General features: G+C 47.1%; 1 protein-coding gene across 1 annotated transcript in view; it reads right to left on the bottom strand.

Annotated features, from left to right (window-relative positions):
* TRPC5 (transient receptor potential cation channel subfamily C member 5) overlaps positions 1-26,180 on the bottom strand; it is a 96,401-nt gene that overhangs the window by 9,130 nt on the left and 61,091 nt on the right. Inside the window, exons 5-7 of the mRNA XM_040083993.2 lie at positions 22,507-22,646; positions 16,804-17,126; positions 11,769-11,964 (exon numbers count right to left, since the gene is read on the bottom strand). Of these exons, the coding sequence (XP_039939927.1) occupies positions 11,769-11,964; positions 16,804-17,126; positions 22,507-22,646 (659 nt within the window). The remainder of the gene's footprint in view (positions 1-11,768; positions 11,965-16,803; positions 17,127-22,506; positions 22,647-26,180) is intronic.

The following is a 26,180-nucleotide window of genomic DNA, read 5'->3' as shown; positions in this document are numbered from 1 at the left end:
TCGAGGAGGGATGGGAAGCTTCCTGGTTGTGCCAGGAGTGCTGGCAGGAGCTGGAGTGATTCCTGCAGGGGGAACAGCTCTCTGCAGGACTGGGATGCGCCCAAGCTGCACTTCCCTCTAGGAAAGGAGGAGATGTAACATTTACCTCGCAGGGTAAGGGAGGCTGCTTTGCCTGCCAGGCACAGCGACTTCAAAGGTGCTTTTTTGCTTGCCTTTTTTTTTTTTTTTTTTTTTTTTTGCTGAGTAATTAGCGGCGCCGCAAAGCGTAGGAGAAGTCATTAGGCTCTGTTTAATGTATTTCTCTCTCCACGTGCCTCTTTATTGCTCTGCGCTAAACCCAGAGCAGGAAACAGCACAGAAAATAACATCAGGGCTGGAAAGACGCCCTTGTGTGTCCTGAAGAGAAAGCACTGCAGAAAGAGGGTCGGGAGAAACTTAATCTTTACTGAACTCCACACAGGCAACTCTTGTGCTGCTTGAAAGCTGTTAATTTTGTAATATGTGTCAGGCAAACTGGAAATAACATCAGCAGAGCTCGGGGCTCTGGTGACAAGCTCAGAGAAGCAAGCAGCAAAAAAGAGATCCAAGCAGGCTGTTTGACGTAAATGGCGCTTAACATTTTTCAAAGAAAAAGATGTCATAGAGAGAAAAAGTCGGTGAGAAAATCGGGAAGCTACAAAGGCAATTAACGCATAGGTAATTTCAGCTGCAGCTGGCAACAAATGACTTCGCTTTCAAAGCTGGGGATGACATACTGCAGGGTAAGAACTTAATAGGATCAATCTCAAAAATAACAGAAGAAAAATTACTAAAGGAGGACAGTCGGGCATTAGGAAAAGCAATTAGAACAGTTAGGGGATGAGAGAGCCAGAGAAGAGATGAGAGTAAAGACGAGCACAAGGCAAAGTCCTGGGCAACAGCAGCTGCAGTGGCTCAGAGAAGCTGTGGCAGTGGCCTGGGACAGCCAGCCCCTGGCAGAGGAAAATAAGGGAAAACACACCTGGAGCAGCCCCTGCAGCAGCAGGCAGGACAGGTGGGTGCGAAGGGAGAGCAGCTCCAAGAGGGACACAGGCGGATTCTGGCTCCAGCACAGAAAAGGAGCAGAGGCAGGTCCTGAGGAAATACTCCTAAATAAATGCTAGCACTGGGAAACAAGGAAAGTGAATTCTTGGACCGGGATGCAGATAACTGACTTCAGGGAAGAGGTGTCCTTGTCTGGCAAAAGGCAGCAAGGCTCTTAGGGGAGGAAAGCAAATGGAGCACAAAGGAGAAAAAACCTCAAATCCAAAGTTTTATATAGCAGACAAGCCATCATTGGGACTGTGAGCCTCAAAAACCTGAAAGCTGGGGGAAGATCCCCCATGGCAGAGCCCATGAGAGAACAAACTGTAAAGGAGGGAATTAGGAAAAATTTCCTTAATTTCCAGTGTCCAAGTGTCCCACTAGGGAATGGCCAGTGCAACATCAACAAGACCCAGCACAGGAGCTGCATTTTGTTGTAAGCTGGATAAAGGACTCCACCTTTGGAGTGGAATTATGGAAATGGGGTTGGTTGAAATGAAAAACAAAACCACAAGCGGTTTCTGAACGTGCCAGGTCGGGCAGAGAGCAGGGACATTCCCTCCTGGGTGACAGCACAGCAGACCTGTCACAGCAGCTGTGGCACTGGCCAGCCCTGCCCAGAACCCTGGCTGCTTCTCCCAGCCCTGGGGAATCAGTGTGTTTGTACTCGGAAAATGCAAGCTTTAGCATCTCTGCTATTTATAACTTCCATGTGCGGAAGATATTCATAATTAAAATCTGTATTATGGCTTGCAACGCGCTGCCTTCCACGATGTATTTAGGTTTTATGTGCATATATAGATATAAATCAAATAGTTTTCATCTCCCACCAGCATCTTGGGTGGAAACAGCAATAGCTAATGAGAAGGCCAGGGAATATTATATTGGAGAAAACACGGAGAACTGGAGATTGTACTGGTTTTAGTGCTATTAAATTATGGGAACTGACACCTTTTTGTTTCTGCAGTCATATTCGAGTTCAGTTTTTCTTTTAATAGTCAAATAAATCGGAGCGGGGGGGAAGGTCATGCAGAGAAACAGCTCTCTAGAAGCCTCAGCAGGAAGAAACAATGAGGAAGATATCACCGAGGCTTTGTTCTTCCTGCCATCCATTCTCTCCTCCATCTCTGCCTAATAAGAGCCTCTCTTCATGCTGAAGGTCAGAGAGATAAGGGGCATCTGTGCTGATAAGGGGCCAGGTCAAAATCAAGTAACTCACACAAGTCCTGGAGGACCGGAGTGCTGAGCAGGCATGGCTAACTCAGAGTGCTGATGGCTCTGTTAGAACTAAGGCAACAAACAAACAAACAAACTCATTTCTACTTGCCCTATTTCCAGAATATTGTCTTTGATTTTTAATTTTTTTTTCTGCATAGCCAGTCAGGCTGGGATTTGATCTTCAAAGCCAACCCGAGCCATTCTTAGAGTCCGTGAAGTTATCGCTGCTAAAGGGATCATATCTGCATTACACTTGCGTTACCTTAGTTTTTCTGAGGTTTTTTTTTAAGGCTTTTTGAATTTCATAAATGGAGTCAGATCTTTTAGTTACTGTAGAATATTAGAGCAGTTTTCCTACCTTTTCTCACAGATGTAACATAAACAAATCCTTTGTTTTTCATTCTCTGTCCTTTGTTTGCATATTTCTAACCTGAAAACAATTGTAACTGACAATTCGTCTGGCCACTGAGGCTGAGGGGTGGAAACCCCAAAAAGCCAATCTTCTGCTAGACCAAAAAATGTATAAAAAGTAAAAAATAAACAAAGGGGTTTCTTCTCTCCGCTCTCTCAGCTGTGAGCTGGATCGGAAGGACCTCTGCGAAAATCTCTTGTCTGTGTGTGACTGCTTTGTGTGTCTCGGTGACACACTTGGAGACACTGCTGGCCTCAAGAAAGTGCCTGTTCCTCTCTCAGCAACCATTCCTTAGGAATCTAACTCAGTTCTCTCTTTTTTGGCTTTGAGGTGCTCAGTCTGTCAGTCCGGGCCACCTGCTGCTGGTGGATGGGAAGCTTGGATTCTCCGCAGGACACCGCCCGGATGGTTCTCTGGCACAAACCTGCCCTGCAAGGAAGCAGCACTGCAGAATCCACCACTTTGCCACTCCACGTGCAAAGCCCTTGGTCTGACCTTGCCTTCTCCAGCTGAGCTGCTGCAGGAGGATTTCAAAGGGGAAGGACAAACCAGGAGAGGTTCCGTGTGCCTGGAGCCACGGGGGCAGCCCAAAACCCGGGCTGTGAGTGAGTCACAGTGTCCTGCTGAGGACTGGAGCAGAACACCGTGAAACTGGGCTGGAACAGCCTGGGGGGGTTGCAGGGGGTACCAGGCTTCACCTCCCCAAATCTCAGCATCCCCTTATCTCCTCAGAACCAAAATCAGCTGGGAGCACGGCTGCTGTACCCCATGCCCCACTCCCTGCTCCTCGCAGGAACACGGCTCTGTGCATGCACTCAGGCACCAAATGCTTCAGTGTTTTGCTCTTTTATGAGTGGCCATGAAGTGCCTTTCCTCAGCAGAGGAGTGGAGCTGGATTATGTGTTTTACTGAGCCTGGAAAGGTCACGGCACCAGAGGGAGCAGCAGGTGCCCAACACCTCTGCAAGTGCACAGCCACTTAAACGCAGTGCCTGAGCTTAGCTGCCAAGAATTGAGTAATTGCTCAAAAATTAAAAAAAAAACCACAAAAAAAACCCCCTATGTCCTGACCATTTAAATACATCCTTGAACTAAGGGGAAGGGACAGATTATAAATGTATGAAACTGCTTGTCTGTAAGTGAACCTTGAGCTGTGCAGATAGCACCGGCTCAGGAAAGAAATCTCTGTTTTATCCCTCCAAAAAGCAGGGGCTGTAGCTGAGTGGCTACAGGGAACAGGACCAGCAAACAGAGAGAGACAAGGAGCTAAAGCATCCAGGTTATTAATCAAATCCCCATTTAATTAGGAGTTGTTGTGTGTGTCCTCTTTCACGATCAGCATCAACTTCTTTGCAAGGTTGCAGGGTGTTGCAACAGGAAATCTGTGAAGCACTGGCGTCTAAAAAGTCATATTTCAGAGAATTCTTGGTAATATAGCTGTTACAATTGTTCAGTACCAGGGGAAAGCTCTTCCCAGATAAACCCCTTCTAGTATTTCACTGCTTTTTCCTCAGTAATATTCTTCTTTTATCTTTCACTTCTCCTCTTTTCTCCTGCCTTTCTAACACGAGTCCCCTCGATGCAGAAGCACAAGATAATGCTAATTGAGCTTGTCAGGCCTAAATAAAAGATGGGATAATGCAGAGGGCTGCAACCTATGTGGTTCCATCTGGATATTTCAACTTCTATCATGTAGCAAGAGCAAACCTTGCTGTGCTGCTCACACGTAATGGGCAGAGAGTTATTGACCTGTCAGGCAGGGCACTGGGGGGTCAACTACACAAAAAAAAAGAAAAAAACCCAGAGCTCAGCCCTGAAAATTCCAGAAATAAATGCCAGCAAAGTCCCAGGAATATCTTAAATCAGCCAGGGCTCATCTACAGACTGCAAACTCCTTGGTTTTTTTACTCAAGTGTAATGTTTCTGCCTTGAACAAGCCCCAAGATGGTTTGGCCATGGTGGTTCCCAGGGACACGTAAACACCTGTGGTTTCAAAGATTCAATCAAAAGAAAGGCTGAACCTCCTGATTCTGCTGACAGCACCCACAGGAGCGGCAGGATTGGATCCTAGGATGGAGAATGAGCTTTGGCTGCCCTAAGAACAGAAGATGCAGCGTGTGAAGCTGGAGCACATCGAGTGCCTCCATTTGGAGGCTCTGCAAACACCTGATGAATATTAACAGCCAGATTCAAGTCCAAGGGTTGCATGTAATTAGGCCAAAGCCAGCAAAAAGACAAGCAGTTCCACACCTTCAAATGAATCCTTTAGCTTGTTAACAAAAAGCAATTAAGCTGCCTGCCAGTCTGGAGCGAGGCTCCAGGGCTGGTTTCACGCACAGGTCTCTCACTGCTGCAACCTATTTCCCTTCAATGTGCAATAAAAATCTGCTGGAGTGCCCCACATCCAGTCACTAGGTCCAGAGAGGGCACAGCCTTGGGAATCAATCCCATGGCTCCAGAGGTGCTACAGCTCCTCAGGAGGGAACAGGGATGGGGGGTCCCAGCATTTCTTCACAGGGATTGCACTCCATGGGGAATGGAACAGAAATCATGGAATGGTTTGGGTGGGGAGGGACCTTAAAGCTCTTTGCATTCCACCCCCTGCCATGGCAGGGACGCCTTCCACTGTCCCAGGCTGCTCCAAATCCATCCTGGCCTTGGACACTTCCAGGGATCCAGGAGCAGCCACAGCTTCTCTGGGAAACCTCTGCCAGGGCTTCACCTCCCTCACAGGAAAGGATTTCTTCCTTATGTCTGACCGAAATCCCCCCTCCTTCAGCTCAAGGCCATTCCCCCGTGTCCTGTCTGCCTGTCCAAGTGTCACTGAGGGCACTAAGAGCAGAATTCCCCATTTCAATCAATCATTGCTGATGCCACGGAGGAGTTTCAGGGCGCGCAGTAATTGACATTGGGTAATTAGAGCTGTGCTGTAGAATAAAGAGGAGGTGAGAGAGAGTCACCTGCACCTCAAACACGGCTTCTGCGTGTGGGCAGTGACCAGCAGATGTGTGTGTTGGTCAGCAGGAGGCTCTGAGGGCCACAAAACCTAGGGACAAAGGGGTTTTTCACTCGGCTGGCAAACCAAGAGCTGCTTCATCCTCTTCCCAGAGCCTCCTTGTTTTGCTGCGCCATAAAAAGCTTCAAGAAATATTAATCCCGAGCTGTGTTGGCAGCACAACAAGAGCATAATTTCATTTCCTGCTGTATGACAGAGTTAAAAGCCACCGACGGCTTAATTTCTAAGAAATTCAAATTAATGGTACTGAAAGTGGCCTGGTGAGATGAACGTTTCCTGATGCTTTACAGGGGCTTAGTTCTGAGTCCAGATTTAGGAGCTGGCTTTACCTCTATAGGGGAAACAGCCACCACCCCAAAATCTGCCACACTGCAGGGACTGGGCAGCTGTTGCATTTCAAACGAAGTTTATTGATTCATAAAATTCCTCCTTAGCAAAACCACCAGGGAATAACTGTGCAGGTCGTGCGAGCAGAGGAGCATTTTCTGACAGTCCTAAGGGTCGCAAGTCACAGCGGGGAAGAGAATTTCTGCTGGTGTTGTGAATTAAACTGGGCAGCAATTACTGCCATGGCGCTGAGGGAGTTCAGCTGGTGCAGAAAAGTGGAGGAATCTGTCTGCTTTGCAGACGAAGGGAAGTTTGAAACTGCCACCCGGGGGAAATCCAAAGTTATCTTGGAAACGATGTTATAGGTTTATGTTTCTCCGTGCCTTAATTTTTAAGCTCTCTAGTCTGCAAAAATTGAGAAAATTCTATGTCTGATATCCCTATTCTCGTAGTCAAAGTTTTATTTGTTTTTTAGCTGCACGTGCCATTTCTGTTTAGTGTACAGCTTTTGTTTTACTATGCAAAATATTTCTTTTCTTCATTCTCCTCCTTAACTACCTGTGTTAATCCACTACATTTAATTTCATCAATTTGTGATGTTTGGTGCCCAGTGCCCTGATCCTTCCGACCCAAACAACTAAGTTCCAATTTAGACATAACTACTCTCAGAGACACACTTAAAACTTTTTATTTTGTTTTATTTTTATTTTAAATGCTGCAGTCTTTTGCAGGAACAGCTGTCTGAGATGAGCTAGCTTGAAACAACAGACAAACCAGCCAACAGGAGGATACAAAATACAATACACAGAACAATTTTGTAACTTTATGCTCCCTGCTGGAGTGAAGTCATTATCCCAGCATCACACACGGACGCTGCATTACACACTCGAGGCTACAACACCTTCACACATGGGAGTCAGAGGGAATTTTTCTCAGGCTCACTCCGATTTTAGTAATCCCTGGGGTATTAAGCATCTTTGTACTTTTATCCTAGAACATCTGAAAGCTGTGAGGGCTCACATCTCTCTCTAATGTGCTGCAGAGCTGCTGTGCAGTGTTTATCACCCCAATTCACCTGCAGCTCTGACCACCAGCTCACAGCTCATCCTGCACAGCCCCTGGCTTGCTGTTCTCCCACTGCTCCTGCTGCTGCAGAGTCAGAGCTGTTGGTGCAGCTCCAATGATTAATTCTTGCCTGACTCCTCAGAATATCACGGGTTTGGCCACAAGGAACATGTGAAAAAAAAAAAAAAATAGGTTTGCTTTCTTGGTAAAATTTAAAAAGTTTAATAAAAGAGAATAGGAGACAGAAATAAAGTAAAGGGTTAAAAAGGGCTGGGTGGTTGGCATTTAGCCAAGAGCATACTGTTATCTTTGGAGATACCTCCTAAACACTTTTTGTATTACATTAGCTTGTTGCACATTCATATTTCTCCATAAAGTAGTTTACACATTTTAGGAACTATTTTATATGAACTTTTTTAGAGCATGCATGTTTCTTGGCTGTAGTTTTGGTTTGTTTTCTTTATCATTTCTAGTTTGGACCTTGGTTTTTACTTTCTTTAGATGGCACAAGCTGATAGTTGGCACATCAGTAGCAGGGTCTTCATCACATGTTTACAGGATGTTATCCTGACTAAATAGACAGCTCACTCACAACTATATCAGCTACCACTACCACCATGTCTAAATTTTTGTCAACAGCAGAAATAAAAGCAAAGCTATTTTAACGTTATACACATAGTATTTATCTCAATATTTGCGAAAAGCCAACGATGTATTTATAACAATCGGGCTTTCAGAAAATACACGTTAATTCCCTGCCCCCGAGGGCACCCCCGGGGCCAGAATGCACCTGCACCCTCGGGAAACACCAACTATCCCACTTATTTTGAAAATATTAGCGACTGGCAGGAGGATTGTGCGGCTTCAGGCGCAGCCCGAGTGGCTCTGATGAGAAACAGCCCGTCACATAAAGCGTCCTCACCACCCACTCAGTTACTTTCTGCCACTTACAAATGATGGAGCCACCTGGCTACTCTCACATCATTCCCTCGTCCTTCCTCTTGTGATTGTGACAAATTCCTCTTCCCAGCCTCGGGTAATGGTGTTTCTGTCTCGTCTGGGAAGGTATTGAGATGAGGGAGCGGGCGGTGCAGCGCATCCCGTCGCATCCCGTGCTGCTTGGATGAAACATTCTGATCTGCCCATATTGGAACGGCACGAAATGCATGGAAATTTGGGGGATTGCATTTGGATCATGTTTGCTTTCCTGGTGAAAGATGGCGTCTGCCACAACCGAACCGTGGTTTGGCAAAGGAGAAAAATGGGCTGTCGGAAAATAATCGATGTTGAAACTGCTCCAGGGCAACTCCTGGAAGTATGTATTTATTGAAGTCTGAAACAGCTGAGGGAAAAAAAAAACCCCAACAACGTTATGGCAGAAAAGTTCTTCCTTCTCTTGAGTTGAGAACCACTTGAAGAAGCGGTTTTACTCTTTGCTTGCCTTGCTCTGCCTTCCACAGACACCGGTGCTTTCATGCTGTGCCTAATTAAGCCCCAAGCCCTGATCCCCACACCAGTGGGGTGGGACACAAGGAAAGCCCAGGGAAGAGCAGCTCACAGTCTCCTTTCTCAAACCTTGTTAGAACCCTGGAGGCTGAAAATTTCAGGCTTTCTGTTCTAAAAGACTCTGGCCCTCAAGCAAGCACTGCATTTGACTTGAGGCCGTGGGACAGGCTTCCAAAATTGAGTGACGGCACTGGGGTTGTGGGTGTGTGGTTTGAATGGAATTGTGTGATATCACAGGGTGAAAAACTTGTATTTGAGATTTTAGTGTATAGTAATGTGTGTGAGTCAAGGTGGAGGATTTTGGGCATTGTCTGAGTCCTTCTCCTTCACCTTCTTCTTCCTTCTTCTCCATAGGTTTGGGTGGTTTTCTGTAATTTGGGTGAAAAAGGTCTGCATTGTGGGCCTTGGGTGGTCATTATTGGGTCAGAAATATGAATAATAAAGGTGTCACCTCGTTATTGGGTGATTAGCACTTAAATAACCTTGGAAAGAGTTAGAGGCACTCCATTTTACCATTTCTCTACCTTGCTAGTTAGAGCTCACAGCTTGTGAGGCTGTAAATAGACACGAATTAATAAACACCGAGTCGGAACACAAAAACTGCGACTCCCGTTTATTAATCCCGACCTTGGCAGAGAAAGAAGCCAGAACAAATCCTCACAGCAGAAACTCACGTGTGAGTACGGGAGAAAAGCCGACCCGAAGAGCAACTGCTACAAATGCGTTCAGTGTATTTGTCCCTGCAAGGGAGGAGGGGAGGAAGCCTGTTTGCATTGCGGCAGCGCCTGGGGCTCATTAACAGACGGGATTAATGAAGATGCCCTCAGCACTCCACTGCAGGGGAGTCAGCACGCAGGGATGCGCTCTCATCTCATCCCCCCCTCTGCTTTAGTGCTCTGCGGCAATGCTGGTGGCACAGGATTTCCTGCTGATCCACGGGAGAAAAAGGACCTCCACCCCACCCCAAGGACTCCTTTTCCCTCCTTTCCCCATGGAATGCTGTCCTTCCACGTCTGTCCAATGTAATATAAACACCAGGAGGAAGAAATGCCCAGTCTAGCGCCCAGCCTGCTGCGATTCAGCAGGGGGTGAACCTGATTACAGGAGGTTAATTAACTGCCCTCATTTGAAAAGCTCAACGCCTTGTCTTCTTCGGGGGCAGAGATTAATTGATGTTTGCCCTTAGAGGACACAGGCAGGGAATTTGTCCCCGAGAAGGAGGCATGCAGAGAAGCAGCTCCCAAAGCCAAACTGCATGCACTGCACGGGAAGAGATGGGAAGTGACTGCCTCTTGCCTTCCCAGGAAATGTCCCTGCTGCCGCTACCAGCTGCAGCGAGCCAGTTTCACTGACAGCCAAGTCTCCTGTCGCATTTCCAGGGTCATTTTTTCCCGAGCAGGGGCTCTTGCTGCTGGCTGAACTCCCGGGTTATCTGGAGAGTTCAGTCCTCTACCCCTGGACTTTGTGATGCGGCCAGTCCCCGCTGCCAGCTGCTCCAGACACAAAACCATCAACACAACAGCCCTCTCTGGACCCTTCCCTTCACTTAATTGTTGTGATGTATCCCTCTAATTCACGTGGGATCGTGTGCAATGTGTCATTGCATCACTCGAATTATTCAGGGGACACAATCATGAGTGGTTTGTGGCCCAGGGAATAGAAAATACTGCTGTTCCTACTTGCCAGTCTTAGGCTTGGGCTCTGTCTTCATGACAAGCCTATTCGATGACATTAAAGAAGAGGGAATTGGAGAAAATGGCCAAGGAGAGAACCTTTGTTTTCTGTCCCTCATTCCAGTCTCCCTGGAATGTGAGGAGTAGCAGTGAACAAAGAGAAAGCACTTGAAGCATTGAAGCAGACTGATAAAGCAGCGATGCCTTTGTGATAAACTGCTTTCCTGCTCGTCTGGAAGGTCAGTGGTCCAGTTTTTCTCATACTTTTTACCATGATAAAGATCAGATGTCCAAGAGAATCAGCAGTTTGAGGGGTCTGTGCTCAGTTTGACCAAGTGAATTTAGGAGCCGCTTGAATCAGCAGATAATCAACAACAGCTGTGGAACCTGTTCAAGAAAATAACTCAATACTGTCCTTTGTGCTTTAGCCAGGAAAGGAGCTCACCCAGACGTTTCCCCGGACACTCGTCCAGGAATTTGGAAATGGGAGTGGCAGGAGAATTGCTGCTGGTTCTGTTTTCGCTCTGGTTTATCTTCTAGAATAAACCAAGAGTCACTCAAAGCAGAGGAGGGAGCCTCTACTCTGAACAGAGTGAGCAGCCAAGGACACAAACAACTGCCCCCACTCCTGGTTTGTTCCCCGGTGATGCAGCAGTTCATCACCTCGCTGTCTCCAAACCTGTCATGTTCGTGGTCAGAAATGACGAGTAAGTGCCCACTGGTTTATCTGAAGTACTGTGCACACAAGATTTTGCTTCCTTCCATACTGTTTCTGACCTTAAGAGCCTTAAAATGCAGAGCCATGCTGCTTTAGCTTTCAGTCTGTTGACAAATTTAATCATCAAGGTGCAGATTGGCTTTTGGGTACACAGAATGAGATTACAGTGGAGAAACCAGTTTTGAACATTCAAATCAAAGTTCAGTTTGATGAGGGCTCTACAGCCTCGAGCTGCCTCAGCTCAGATCCATCCTGCACTGGGATTACTCAGGAATCTCAGATTATGGTTTTACAGCCAGGAGACTCTGGTACTACAGATGGACATGATCTAATTTCAAGTGGGAAGAGTGTGGAAAATGAAATTGCAGGGCTGGGCTCCTGACACACACAGTTTCACATGAGAAAACAGAAACAGGATAAAAAAAAATACACCACAACACCCACCTCCCCAGGTTAAAACCACACATCAGGAAGCAGTGGGAATGTTTCCCTTTTTACACCCAAGGTGGTCAGCAAGGTTCCTCCACAGGAGGAGACAGGGGCAGACCACAGCCCATGAGCCTTTTCCAGCTAAAGCAGCGTTACAAACAGAGCAAAACCTCCTCTGCAGGCGTGATTCAGGCTGGTGAGCAGAAACCCCAGCTACCTGCAGGCAGAAACTGGGGGCAGCAGTCTCCAGCAGCCCAGAAGGGACCCGCTTGCTGCAAGGCAGACAAATGAGGCACACGGGGAGAAACGACGGCAAAAAGAGAAGGAGAAGGAGGTAACTCACGGCAATGAGCTGGTAGGAGTTGTTCATCATGGCTATGAGCATGTTCAGCAGCACAACGAGGGAGATGACGTTGTAGGTCCCAAACATCGTGGCCCCAACAAATTCTGTGAACTCGTGCCTGGCTTTCACGTTGGTGACGTAGAGGTTCAGCAGCCCGAACACAGACCAGAAGAGTGACTGGAGGGTCTCGAAAAGTCTGCAAAGAAAGGCAGATTTTCAGCTGGCTGCCTGATGGCTGGGAGGGTGAGAAATGATCTTCAGGTAGGGAGCACACAGATTTTGTGAGACACCACAGAGCAGCCACTCAGCACAGCCAATTGTCCCTCCCTGGGGACACCCTGTGCTCAGCCACAGTGACCAGTGCATGTGGGAGCATTTGCTGTCTGCCCTAGAGCCCAGCCCACATCCCTGTGAGCTGCAGTGAGCACAAGGGCCCTGAGGATCCCAAGGCTCCCTTTCCCACGCCGCACACATGCAAAGAACAGCCACAATATATTCTGCTTAATTAAAACTGCCACGCCGCGATACTGCTGCTGCCTATAAACTCTCCTCTTTAATCAGGGCCTGCATCATTAACGTGTCTGCAGGATGGATGCTCAGGGAACCCAGCCCCGAGTACAGCGTGACTGCAGCAGTTGAACTGCACAACGAGGCACCACGAGGTGGGAGGTGGCAGAAATGACAGCCACTCTCACCTTTTGCTCTAATGCAGGCTCAGAGCTTGCAGTTGCTTCAGCTGCTGTGATGCTGTTTGGAATACGCATCCCCAAAATGCTGCTCTGTTTGGAATACACCTGCCCAAAACTCTGCTCCATTTGCAGTGCACCTGCCCAGAATCCTGCTCTGTTTACCACGCATCTGCCCAAAACTCTGCAGTACTTGCAATGCACCTGCCCAAAATCCTGCTGTGTTAGCATTGTACCTGCCCAAAACCCTGCTCTGTTTGCAGTGCACCCACCCAAAATTCTGTTTGCAGTTCACCTGCCCAAAATCCTGCTGTGTTAGCATTGTACCTGCCCAAAATCCTGCTCTGTTTACAATGTATCTGCCCAAAATCCTGCTGTGTTTGCAGTGCACCTGCCCAAAATCCTGCTCCATTTGCAAAGCACCTGCCCAAAATTCTGCTGTGTTTGCAGTGCACCTGCCCAAAATCCTGCTCCATTTGCAAAGCACCTGCCCAAAATCCTGCTCCATTTGCAATGCACCTGCCCAAAATCCTGCTCTGTTTACAGTCCACCTGCCCAAAACTCTGGTGGCCCTGAGCGTTTGGTGCAGCAGCTCCCACCCACCACGAGCAGAGTCCCTGGCAGAACCCTGCAACCACTGCTCAGCAGTGACTCAGATGGAAGAGAGTCATCACATTAATTCAGCTCAAGAGTTTCTCCTCTTTTGGAGGCTCCCTTCCAGAGATGAACTGGACCCGACCCCACGGAGCTGATGAGATCATCCCAGGTCTCTCTTTGCTTCAGCCACAGACGAGTGACCTTTCGCAGTCTCGTCAGCTGCGTAATCAGCAATCTAAATAATTGCTCTATTTGGGCATCTTTGTTTTGGCTTCCCAAAATACGGCATTTATATCATCCAAAAGTGACATTTATATGCCTGTTTAAGAGTTTCCATTTTGGCCCGAGGTCAGCAGATGTTTTCTACGAGACAATTCAATATGAATAATTCAGATGCTTTTCTTGAGATACCAGGAATCTGCTCTCCCATCATCTCCAGGCATTTGTTCACACATTTCCCCATGCCTTATATGAGGATTTGGTTTATATTTATGGATGTATCTTATGTTTTTCACTGGCCAAAATCATAAAGAAGCTTTAAAGCAAAAAAAGAACCTTTCTCCCAAAGCTCAGGCTGTTTGTTAGGCATGTTAAAGAACAGAGGCAGTAAAATAAGGATTAACCAAAGAATGCCAAACATTTCTTTACTAGAAGTGGTGGAATGCTAGCTGTCTTTTAAAATATTTATAACATTTTTACTATTAACAGTAGAAACAGCGCTTGGGCCGTAGGCACAAGAGAGACAGAGGTTCTCATCATTAAGCTGCAATCAGCTCTAGAAGTGATCAGTGCCTTGTTCTGGACACACAGTATGACAGGTGTGTCATTTGGGCCCAGACTGAGGCCAGCACCTTCACGTGTGGGCATGTAGCGCCCTTGACAAAGACTCCAGGTGGTTCCTGCAGCTCTGCAGAGCAGTGAGGCTCAGGTGCTCAGTGTTTAATGACAGGACAGCTCCACAGCCTCTTCCCACAGCCCCTGTCTTCGGAGAAGCAGCTATAAAGAAACAGAGTTTTGGAAATTGTGCTTGAGACGCTCTCATGTCCTGCTGAGAGCACTTTGAATCCTAATCAAAGAGGAGAATTCTCAAAGCTCCACCACTCTCCACGGCAGCTTAGAGGGAGCAAGGGACCTGTGCCCAGGGGAATGGCAGCGTGACCCTCCAGAGAGAAAGACACAGCAGGCAAGGAGGTGTGACTTCCTCCACCCCTTCCTCCTCTTCCTCACTGTCATCTCCCCCCTTCAGCTGCCAGCCTCACAGCTACAAACGTATTTTCCAATCATCTGCCTAAGCAGCAGGCACTCTGCTTTCTGAGGGATGGCAAGGCCAAAGCAGAAAACCTTAAATTATTCATGACTTCCCCTCATTGCTGTCACAAAGGAATATTACTTTTCCATGATCTGTGTGTGTGTGTGTGTGCAATGCAGAAATTCTCCTCACCCAGAAAACGTTAAACCCGCCGTTTGAGAGGGACGGGGAATAATGTGCCAGTAAATAAGTGTCACACTTGAGGGAATAATGTGCCAGTAAATAAGTGTCACACTTGAGGGGTGTCCTCTTTGCTTCCCTTGCAGAATCAGAGCTCATTGTGTGAGCCCAGGAATGCTGGTGGGAATCCAAGTGCAGCGATTCAAAGCTTTTCAGATTTATTCCTTCCTGAGGAACGAACCACGAGCGAAATCAGGGTACCCAGCTCTGGCTGGGCTGGCTCCTGCCTCGTTTGCTTCCCCCCAATCAATCCAATATTTGGATCTGCCACTGCCCCATGCCGTGCATCTGCTCCCCAGCCAAATGTCAGCTTGTGCTGGGGGTGTTAATAACGACCATTTAAACTTTCAAGAACGCGTTAAATAAATTTCTTAAGCGAGCCTCAAACAAAAAGTACCTGCAGAGTGTTCTGTCCCCTGCCAGGAGACCTCGCTCCTAATGGATCCCCTCCCACTGTGATTTTGTTTTACACAAACCTCTGCCACAAAGGCTGAGCCCCCTCAATTTCCTTTCTGCGCTACGTTCCCTTGGCAGGGGGCTTAAATGAATGTTGGGGTGGCAGAAATTGTGGTTTGCATTTAAGCTGATCTACACACTTTCTGCTAAGTGCTGCTTGTATAATTTTTAGCTCCCAAGACATGACACCTTCTTGCAGACTTCAGGATGGTTGGTTTGTTGCTTTGGGTTTTGTTTGTTTTTTTTCCTCCCTGCTGGCCCAATGCTCTTTTTCTTCAGTCAAATCCTGCTGTTGCCGTCTCCATTAACCTGACACAATGAAATCTGTAAAAAAACCTGTTTGCAGTGGTGGCTGGCCCAAACCAGAATTTCACCACAGCCCAAGAGAAAGGCAGGATTTTGTACTGGATTTTGTAGGTTTGACCCTTCCTGAGGTAGAATTTACCCCTTAACACACACCGTGCTTGCCAAACCTTCCTCGCTCTGGCTGCTGCATCAATATGGACACAGATCATGGGGTAGCATTTGTTATTTAATTCCTTTGCAAGGGCAGCACGACACATTTCAGGGGCATGTGAGGCAACTGAAGCAGAAAAAGAGTCTGAAATCTTTAATTCTGTTTCTCATTAGCACAGTGCAGGTCCATTCACTTCCCCCAGACAGAGATGGGTCTCAGGAGAAAATGAATCAAGCCTGTGGTGTTCCTGCTCTGCAGTGGGAAATGGCACACAGCTCATGCTGCTCTTGAAGGACGGGCTCCATCCCATGAAAATTCCATCTTTCTTTTAGGAGAGAGCCCACAGGATAATGCTGGAAGCTTTCCTCTCCCAACCAAGTCATGTGGCCTCAGCCATCATCTGTTTTTGATAACGCTGCAAATGCGTCCCAAATCCTTTCTTAACCCCGAACCTTCAGCTGACAGAGGGTGGAGAATTATTGGGCATCATGACAAGTTTTATTTAATTTAGCATAAAGTGGTGGACAACAGTTTTGTTTTGCTTGTTTGCAGGGCGTGGGCCTTTTTCTAGACCGTGCTTTATTTATTTCTCCTGCCATTGTGAGTTAAGTACTGTGCAAGCAGCAAGAACAATCGGGTGGGGGCTGATTATTATAATTATTTCCACTATTAGTAATTAAAACAAATACATCAGCAAGACAATTCATGTCATTTTTCAGCATGTGCTCTCTCTTTCAGCTCTGCCAGCTGTCCTCACAGCAATTTCCATGCCAGCATCTCAGTAAAGTACCAGCATTCCCAGCAAAAAAAGGTTCTGCTGGGATTTCAGTCTGCAAGGAAATCAGAGAAGCCTGCAACACGATGTATGCATAAAAATTCTCTAGGTGAGATTGTTGTTGTTGCTGCATCGCATTATTTATTAATACCTGTTTTTAATAGGTTTATCCCTTATTTTCTTCCATTTTATTCAGGTTCCCTTCCTTTCTTCAGTAATTAGGCAAAACAATTACTGGGGCAAAAGGACGCTTCCTTTCTCAGATATACTGAAATGGTGCATAGTCATAATAAGATTTAAGCTGCAGGATCGTGTAGGGAAACTCCCTGGTCCCGAACTGAAAGGCCTCCCACTGCCAGACCTAAGTAAGGGTCTTTGTGACAGCAGAGCTCAGCAGAATTAACTTAACGCCCCACTTAACTCCCACCTTTCCTGCAGAGCCAGCCATCCCACCTGGTGTTGGCAAATGAATAAATAAAGGCTCTATCAGTGCAGGGAGAGGCAGCAGGCAAAGGCAGGGGACACAGGGGACAGGGGAAGCAGCCTGAGCAGCAGAAAGGAGAGCGCTGTCTTACGTGGAGAAGGCATTGTTCTGTTTCTCACATCGGATCCCCTTGCAGTTGTTGGGTTCCTCCGAGGCACTGGTCTCATAATAAAAATAAAGCTGGTTCAGTCCATTGGCAAAAGCCAGAAGCACCAGACAGTAGATAAAAAGGAATTTGAGGATGTCGAGCAGCATGCGTCCCAGAGAGATCTGCAGGGGTCCCAGGTGGGAGTTGGCTGTAAACAGGGATATGAGTCGCAGGGAGCTCAGGATGTTGGATATTGCAAAGAGGGCTTCTGCGATGAGGGTGGGGTGCCACATCTCCCACTCCTCCCTCGGGCGGGAGCCGTTGTACTGCAGGGAAGAAGGAACAAGGGGTTACAAGTCAGTTGTGCTGTAACGGCTCGGATAATTCCAAAAGTCATTTTTACTGAATCTAACCCTTCACAGGTAAATCTAAATCCTAACCAGGTGCCGTGCCACAAAAAGTGTGGAGGTTCTTGCTTCCTTTTTTCCTTGCCAAGGTCGGGGTTAATACGTGGGAAATGAAGGTTTTGTGTTCAGACCTGGATGTTTATCGTTTCTTATCTGTTTACAGACTCACGAGCCGTGAGCTCCCACGAGCACGTTAGAGAAACGAGGTAAAATGGAGAACTTCTCTAGCTCTACCAGGTCTTTTCAAGGACAATCCGTCCACTTATGAAATGCCACCTAAATTGTTTTTATTTTAAACCCAATAACTAGCTTCTTGAAGGACTCCAGTGAGTACTCCATCAACCAGTTACAGAAAACCACCCAAACCCATGAAGAAGAAGGTGAAGAAGGACTCAGACAACGCCCAAAGCAATCCATATTGCTTCACATATACTACTATTTACTAAAACCCCAAATCCTAAGTTTCCAGAATTCCAGCAAAAAAGGACTTTTAACCTCTCAGCTGCGGTCACACTCACAGTCGGGATGCGGGACCGAAGCTGACTTGATTAGGGCAGAGATGAAGGTTTAATGATGGTTTTTTATGAATTCTGCCTACTACATTATGACCACCACCCCCCCCCCCCCCGCCATGGTGAGAGATGTGGGACCAGGTTTTCTTTAGAGGCTTTGGCTGTTCTTAGCCTGAACAGAAAAATTAGGATTTTTCAAAAATTTGTTTTACTTTTGAGTTCACAGTCTGCGGGTTCCTTGTGTCCATGAGTTCACACACAACCTCCTTCTCTTTCAACATTTAAAGGGGTTCAGATTTTAGCAGGCTCCAGATGTAAATTTCCAATTACTTTTGCTCTTTTTCCTCCTAAATATGACATTAAAAACACACTGCACATTCCAGGAACAATGGGAGGGAGGGAGAAGGAAGGGAAGAAGAAAAGCAGTGAACCATTGGATGCTTTCCTTCCCATGTAATCAAAAAAAAAAAAAAAAAAAAAAAGTGCCAGAAGCCCAGAACCAAAAGGCTTTCTTCGTATTAATTTTCTTATTAGTTAATTTGTCATGGCAATTTTAGGAGAGCTGCTAAAGCAGAGGTCTTAATTACAGCTGAAACACTGGGTACAGTTGAGTGCATCAATTACAACATTAACTGGGTCTGTAATGTAACTGTAAAAGCAGAAGCATTTGCTGAGCAAAGTGCAGCCAGATGCGAGCAGGTAACACAAAAGAGCTGGTTCTGTAAAATGGGACTGCTCTGGTTCTGTAAAATGGGACTGCAATGGTTCTGTGAAATGGAAATGCTCTGGTTCTGTAAAATGTGACTGCAGTGGTTCTGTAAAATGGGACTGCTCTGGTTCTGTAAAATGGGACTGCAATGGTTCTGTAAAATGGAAATGCTCTGGTTCTGTAAAATGGGACTGCTCTGGTTCTGTAAAATGTGACTGCAGTGGTTCTGTAAAATGGGACTGCTCTGGTTCTGTAAAATGGGACTGCAATGGTTCTGTAAAATGGGACTGCAATGGTTCTGTAAAATGGGACTGCAATGGTTCTGTAAAATGGAAATGCTCTGGTTCTGTAAAATGGGACTGCTCTGGTTCTGTAAAATGGGACTGCAATGGTTCTGTGAAATGGAAATGCTCTGGTTCTGTAAAATGGGACTGCAATGGTTCTGTAAAATGGGACTGCTCTGGTTCTGTGAAATGGAACTGCAATGGTTCTGTAAAATGGGACTGCAGTGGTTCTGTAAAATGGGACTGCAATGGTTCTGTAAAATGGGACTGCTCTGGTTCTGTGAAATGGAACTGCAATGGTTCTGTAAAATGGAAATGCTCTGGTTCTGTAAAATGTGACTGCAATGGTTCTGTAAAATGGGACTGCAATGGTTCTGTAAAATGGAAATGCTCTGGTTCTGTAAAATGGGACTGCAATGGTTCTGTAAAATGTGACTGCAACAGTTCTGTAAAATGGGACTGCTCTGGTTCTGTAAATTGTGACTGCAATGGTTCTGTGAAATGGAACTGCAATTGTTCTGTAAAATGTGACTGCTCTGGTTCTGTAAAATGTGACTGCTCTGGTTCTGTAAAATGTGACTGCTCTGGTTCTGTAAATTGTGACTGCTCTGGTTCTGTAAATTGTGACTGCAATTGTTCTGTAAAATGTGACTGCAGTGGTTCTGTAAAATGGGACTGCAATGGTTCTGTAAAATGGGACTGTTCTGGTTCTGCAAAAGGTAATTGCTCTGGTTCTGTAATATGTGACTGCTCTGGCTTAACGACAGTGGCACGGAGAATGGAGTCAAAGACATTTAACGTCGAGGAGTAATTGTCCTTTTAACATTTGTCTCCGCTCGTTTAGCATGCGTAAAAAGGCAAAACTGCGCTCAGAATAACTCAGCTAACACCATAACCAGCGTGTTTAGGGCTCCCAAAATAATTCTGGTACCTTTGAAAAGGAAATGGCACCAATATCACACTGACAGACGAGATTGCAGAGACTTCCTATTTAAATCTGAAGGTCCGACACACAAGCTCCCAATTTTTTCAAGGGCTCAGCAAAAAGCAGGTTGATGTTCCAAACTCTCCCTCTGTATGAAGGAGATGAGACGTGATACAAAAGCGTCTCAGCATGACCTCGGGTTGCTTCTGACGTTTCCAAACTGTTCTTTATTACACGAACATCATGGCCTGAGCCTGTTCACTTGGTTTGAAGATGGGCCTTTAAATGCCTACAAATGGGCAGAGAGGTTAACTTCTTGTGGATATGCAGCAGTGGGGGTGGGTGGGTGGGACTGGGAAGCCTGGACAGCAGATTTGCAGAGTTATTCCCAATTCTCTTCTGCAGGCTGGCTGGACGCAGCAGCCCAGGGCTTTCTGCTAAGGTTTAGCACAGATTGCACATAAAGGTATGGGAAAAGGTCTTCTGTGTCCCCCTCCTCTTTTTAAAGCAATATTTAGGTCATTAAGGTCCTATTTTGGCCCTTTATGAACTGATGGTATCTCTTCGCTTGGCAGATAGAATCTTCAGAGCAGCCTGGCATCACAGGTAACAGAGAAACAGCAGATTCCAGAGTTTTTTCAGAGTTATCTAATGAGGCTGGGTATGTGGGAAGGCTGGGCTGGTTTGGTGTCTATTCAAAAGATGAAACACAGCAGAGATGTACACAGAATAACACAAATAAATTACACCATGCTGTCACATCCACCCTTCCTCATTACGTGATAATTCAATGCAGCAAATGAAAACTGATTAAGAAAGTATTTCTACCCTATAATTAGCCTGGAGATTCCATTGGTATCAGACAGTATTAGAGCCAGGTCTTGGAACCAGTCAAATCAAGGGGGGAAAAAAAAAATGTCTTCACGCAAAAATAAGGGTGGAAAACATTTAGTGTCAGCATGCAATTTATTTTTTTTCTGATATTTGGCAGAAAGTTAAATGTCCATGTAATGCTTTGAAGTTCTAAGGAGCGTTAGAATATGGTATATTGGCATATATCCCAACTCCTTCCAGCTGAGGGCTGCTCTATAAATAACAAATCTTGTTGCAAAATGTTTTGAAGCCGTTATCAAGGTTTTAAACCCTCAGGATTTCGGAGCACCTTACAAGCCCTGACTGCCACAGGGGCAGAGGGAACTTCTGTGGCCACGTGTTTCAGAACTGCTCCCACAGAAGATTTTCTGCCCCTCTCAGATCTGTCCCTCATCAGGAGCTGACCTGAGATCGGCCAGGTTTAATCCAAGAGGGTTTGATCTGGGCTGGAGCAGATCCATTCCTGCAAACCCTGCTTCGTGCGCTGGCACGTGGGGGTTTGTGGTTAACCTGCACGTTCCTGTGGCTCTCAGAGGGAACACAAACAGAGCTGTACCTCCTTTGTACCCGTGCTTTGGCTGCGAGTTTAAATCCTGGCGTGTGACGGATGCACAGCTCCTCTAGCAATTTGTGTGCGAGAAAGAACCAGGTTGTTAACATTTTAAGATTTGTCCGTGCATTTTTTTTTTTCCTTTTTTTTTCTTTTTTTGTATTGCTTGTGGTTTAAAGACCAACCTTTCAAGTCTGTAATTTCCTCCCTGGTTCTGAATGTTGGGAGAATAAAAGACATAATCTCTTCCTGCTTTGATGCTGTTACAGAGCTGCCTCTTCAGGGAGCAGCAACCAGCTTAAAAGCTTTTCCCTTTGAAAATCTGACTCACCAGGACTGCAGCCTTCAGGATTTAACAAAGGCCCCATAGCAGGGCTGTTTGCGTTCTGGAGTCAATGGGCTCGGTGGAATTTTCTCCTCTTTCCCCCTCTGCCTGCTGGGCAGGACCAAACAAGGTTGCTCTGGGGAAGTGCTCATCCTGCTTATTGGGAGCTGCCACAAGCGGAGACCTTGCAAAACTGGGGAGAGCAGGAGCTGCCAAGGAGCAGATCCTTGATTTACACCTGAGTAATTCCAGCGACTGCAGGGAGGCTGCTGCTGATTCATACCGAGGGAAGAAGTGGGCCAAGCACGAAGCTCCAGCTGAAGCCAAGGAGAGCTGTTGCGTAAGGAATTTTACAGGATGCCTTTTGTGTCTTGTCTTTGAAAAAGGGAGACGGAAGGAAAAGTGCTTCGGGCCATCCCCTGGCTTCAAACCCCGTGCATACGCTAATTCGGAGCATGAGAAGTTTATAGATGTGGAAGGAGCTTTTGAGGATGAGATCTGATGTGCGCTCCCACCACAAATGGAACGTGGCAGGGAAGAACCTGCAGGGTGGTAAAGCTCAGCTCCTCTGTCATTTCCCTGCCCATGGGTTACACATTGAAGAGGAAGCTGACCCCTTTATATCAGATTATCAGATAGAAGCCTCCTAATAACAGTCTTGCTCTTCTCAGTAGATCTGTCACAAACTTCTGATTACTAATCTCCAGATCTGTAGGACTGCAGATGATAAGACTTGGCTCTAGAAATTTTCGGGTAACCCTATTCTTGTTTACCATTTTATTTAAAAGCCACATTTTCACTGTGCATTTTTGAAGGAGGTCCAGTGCCAGCACAGAAAACAAAGTGCCTTGGCAACTGAATAGCTACAAAAGGCACAGAAGGTGGAGAAATTTCTCCCCGGTGCCCAAACAATCTATTTAACTTTTAATCAAAGGGTAGGAATGAGCAGGATGTTCATTCTCCAAACAAAATAATTCAGCTTTCCAGGTGAATTTTCAAAATTGGACTGCTTGAAAATCTGCTATTTTCTTTGCTCTGTGATTTTGATTAGAACAGTTTGTACCCTGTGTACCACAGCTCTCACCAGCACATTACAAATTCCCCCTCCCAAGTTACTGTACCTTGACATAGGCAACAATTTTAAGGGAGATAGTTGCAAGATAGAGGGAGTTCATTGCAAAATCCATCAGATTCCACCAGTCATGTACGTACTCATTGAATCCACCATCCCACATTTCCTTGATTTCTCCCCAGATGAAACCTGTAGAAAGAAAGGGAGTTCATTGCCACAACAAGACGCTCTTTGCCATGAACGCTCCGTGTATGTACCTGTGATGTAACAGCAGACAACTCGAAATTAACAGGTTGGGAAGAATGCCTCATCCCTCCTGCCTTCTACGAAGTACAGTGCTGCTGCTGATGAGGCATTTTATGAGTCTGTGGGGAATGCAGTCTGGAGAGAGCTGAAAAAGACCTCGGTTTCCCACCCAGGGCTCCAGATATGCACATGAGGAGACTGCCTGAAACACGTTATTTATAACCAGTACGAGTGGATTGGCTCAGCTGAAATCTGTTCTACGTGAATAAACTCTTCAAGCAGCTGTATTTGGTATAGTTTCTAATAGATTGTCTGCTCTCACAGACACTGTGAGCAATTCATTGCTCTGTTGGACAGCGCTGATTTTCCCTGACTTTTCTCTAGCAACACCAGGACCAGCTTCTGCATGCCAGCACGGCTCCTCCCTGACCTGGAAATATCACACCAAAGATGTTCTATCGGATATATCTGTGCTCTGCCGCTGTATTTATGCATCTTGGTGTTCAAAAAGCCCAGGGGGATTATTTGTGAGGAGAGGTAGGACTCAGCATGAGCCAGGGCACTGCAGCCTGGCAGTGACTCACCTCGTGTCAGGTATGGCTGTGGGGTCTGTTCCCAAGGGTACGGCCAGAGCCCATCATGCCAACCCTGAAACGCCTTCTGGTGATCATTTCTGGCACTTGCTAATGCTCACTACACCTCCTTGCAGCTGAAAGGGTGAAGGGCAGCTGCTGAAATTCACCACCAGGCTGCTAAACCCTCCTGACACGGTTCTGAGTGTAACTTCTGTGTCCTTCCTTGGAGAACTGTTTTAAGTATTTTTGAAAGCCTGAGTCCCATTGAAAAGCAAGTGGCAGCTCCTTCACGCCCTAGATGCGTCTGAAAATGTCTTTAGAGCCCCAGGTATTTTGAATTACCCACTTGACATTATCCTTGAATGAAGAGGAAACAAAAGAAAACGAAGCAAAGCAAAACACACCTCCAATACACCAATTACCCGATTATCCATACCCAATATCACCAATACAATTACCCAAACTGCTGCCCCTGCCTAAGCACAGGATATTGCAGTGGTCACTGACGTGCCGCTTGCAACTCAGCTTTAAGGACCTGGGCGTTCAATGCGAAGAGCGGGCAAAGTTGCAATGGGCTGCTGCACGCCCCCAAATATCCATCTGAGCTGCCCAGCTGCCAGCCAGCAGGTCAATGGCCACACAGGCATAACGTCAGGTAATCTTATTACAGCTGCCTGCACGTCTTTGCACGCACGCAAAGCCGTAAAATAAAATAAATCAATGGAGAGGAGCCTGCTGAAGAACCCGTGCGCTGTATTTATAGTGAGTTGTCGTTGGTGGTTACTATAGCTACAGCAATGCTGTGTGTGCCTGCTCCCTCTCCTTTTATAGTGGAAAATATTTCGTAAGTAATAACCTTTAATCTGGTGAAACTGTTCTAATTTCTTCATTTAATAAACAGTCAGGCAATATCTCTATTTATCCGAAACAAAGGAGCTCGAGAACAGACAGCTGTAAGAGGTGCTTTGGAAAGGTTTTTTTTTTTTTAAATGCATTATCCTTCTTTCAGATTAAAGAAAATTTTACTGAAATGCCTACCATTTCCCTCAATTTTAACCACGAATTTAAAGATAAAGTGAAGATATTGCCTAAGCTCAGAAAAGATATTTAACCTCCTGAGCTTACTCTGAAGTTTCTACCAACAGCTGAATTTCAGTGCATAAATCAGATAATGAGGCTGCTGGTGGAGCTGTGCAAGGAGCACAGCGCCCTGGGTCACCGTCCAAAGTGATTTGTGAACGTGTTTGCAGCTCTTACTTCCCTTCCTGGTTTTCCATCAGCAGTTTTAGGTTGGGCACAGGAAGAGCTGGGTTTGCTCAGCACAGAGCCAGCCTGATCCAGAGCCACCACAGGAGCAAGGAGCAGTGTCCTGGTGTCACCAGGAGAGCGTGGGGAAGCAGGAGAGCCAGAACGGCGTGGAGAGCGCTGCCCATCAGCAAAGCGCCTGGTGACGTTCCCAGCTCCCAGGGGTGCCACACGCTGGTGGCGCAGCAAGGGACACGGGAGCTGAGCCAGAGGAGGGATCAGGATCCTGATGGAGCTCAGTTTGGAAGGGTAAATAGTCCTCTCTCATAAAAAACACATCCATCTGGCTTCTCTGTTCTTCTCCCGCCTCAGCTGAGCATCCTGCCCTCAGCACACACACACCTCCTTCCCTCCCCAGCTCTGGCTGCCCAAGCCAGGCTGGAGTAAGAGCCTCGCACTTAACTTCCAGACAATCAGCACTCCCTCCTTCTCCTGCTGCTACCAGAGCGCTCGGTGTCGATGTGGCCAGTGACCATCAGCAGAGACTGAGGCTCATCTTCCCTCCCCTGCATTCCTGTAGCTTATCCAGGAGCCACAGGCCAGGCTGGTCCCTGCGCTGCCTCCAGGAGCAGGTCAGGGAGCAGCGAGGGCAGAGGCGGGCTCTGGGCACTGCCTGTCCCTGTGCCAGCCAGCAGTGACTCCGTGTGTGACCCGGGAGCTCCTTCCCAACCCGCTGCCCTCAGCCAGCCCGGGGGAAGCAGCGAGGAGCCGCGGATTGCTGGGGTCGTGTCTGCAGGCACATCAGATGGCACAGAACAGCAGAGCTGCCCTGGGCCAACGGGATCTGCTGTTCCAGAAGGAGCCCAGCTGTTCTCTGCGCTTTCTGGAGCTGGCTGCCAGATCTCTTCACAGGCTGGGCTCGGGGATGAGTCCCCACACGGCCGCCATGGGTGCGAGTCAGGCTCAGCGTTCCTGGGTGTGGGATTGATGGGATTTACCTGGAACCCGGGGCAGAACTGAGGTGTGGGATTTACCTGGAACTCGGGGCAGAACTGGGGTGTGGGATTTACCTGGAACCCAGGGCAGAACTGGGGTGTGGGATTTACCTGGAACTCAGGGCAGGATTGGGGTGTGGGATTTACCTGGAACTCGGGACAGGATTGGGTGTGGGATTTACCTGGAACCCGGGGCAGAACTGGGGTGTGGGATTTACCTGGAACTCAGGGCAGGATTGGGGTGTGGGATTTACCTGGAACTCGGGGCAGAACTGGGGTGTGGGATTTACCTGGAACCCGGGGCAGAACTGGGGTGTGGGATTTACCTGGAACTTGGGGCAGGATTGGGTGTGGGATTTACCTGGAACCCAGGGCAGAACTGGGGTGAACCCAGGGCAGGATGGAGTGTGGGATTTACCTAGAACCCAGGGCAGGATTGGGGTGTGGTTTTACCTAAGACTGGGGGCAGGATCAGGGTATGAGATTTACCTGGAACCCAGGGCAGGATCGGGGTGAACCCAGGGCAGAACTGAGGTGTGGGATTTATGTATACCCCAGGGCAGGATTGGGGTGTTGGGTTTACCTAGAACCCAGGGCAGGATGGGGTTGAACCCATAGCAGGATCGGGGCATGGTTTTACCTAAGACCAAGGGCAGGATCAG

Source organism: Hirundo rustica, chromosome 21 (genome assembly GCF_015227805.2).
Source record: "Hirundo rustica isolate bHirRus1 chromosome 21, bHirRus1.pri.v3, whole genome shotgun sequence".
In the NCBI taxonomy this organism is placed as follows: domain Eukaryota; kingdom Metazoa; phylum Chordata; class Aves; order Passeriformes; family Hirundinidae; genus Hirundo; species Hirundo rustica.
This window is presented reverse-complemented; position numbering and strand designations above follow the sequence as displayed.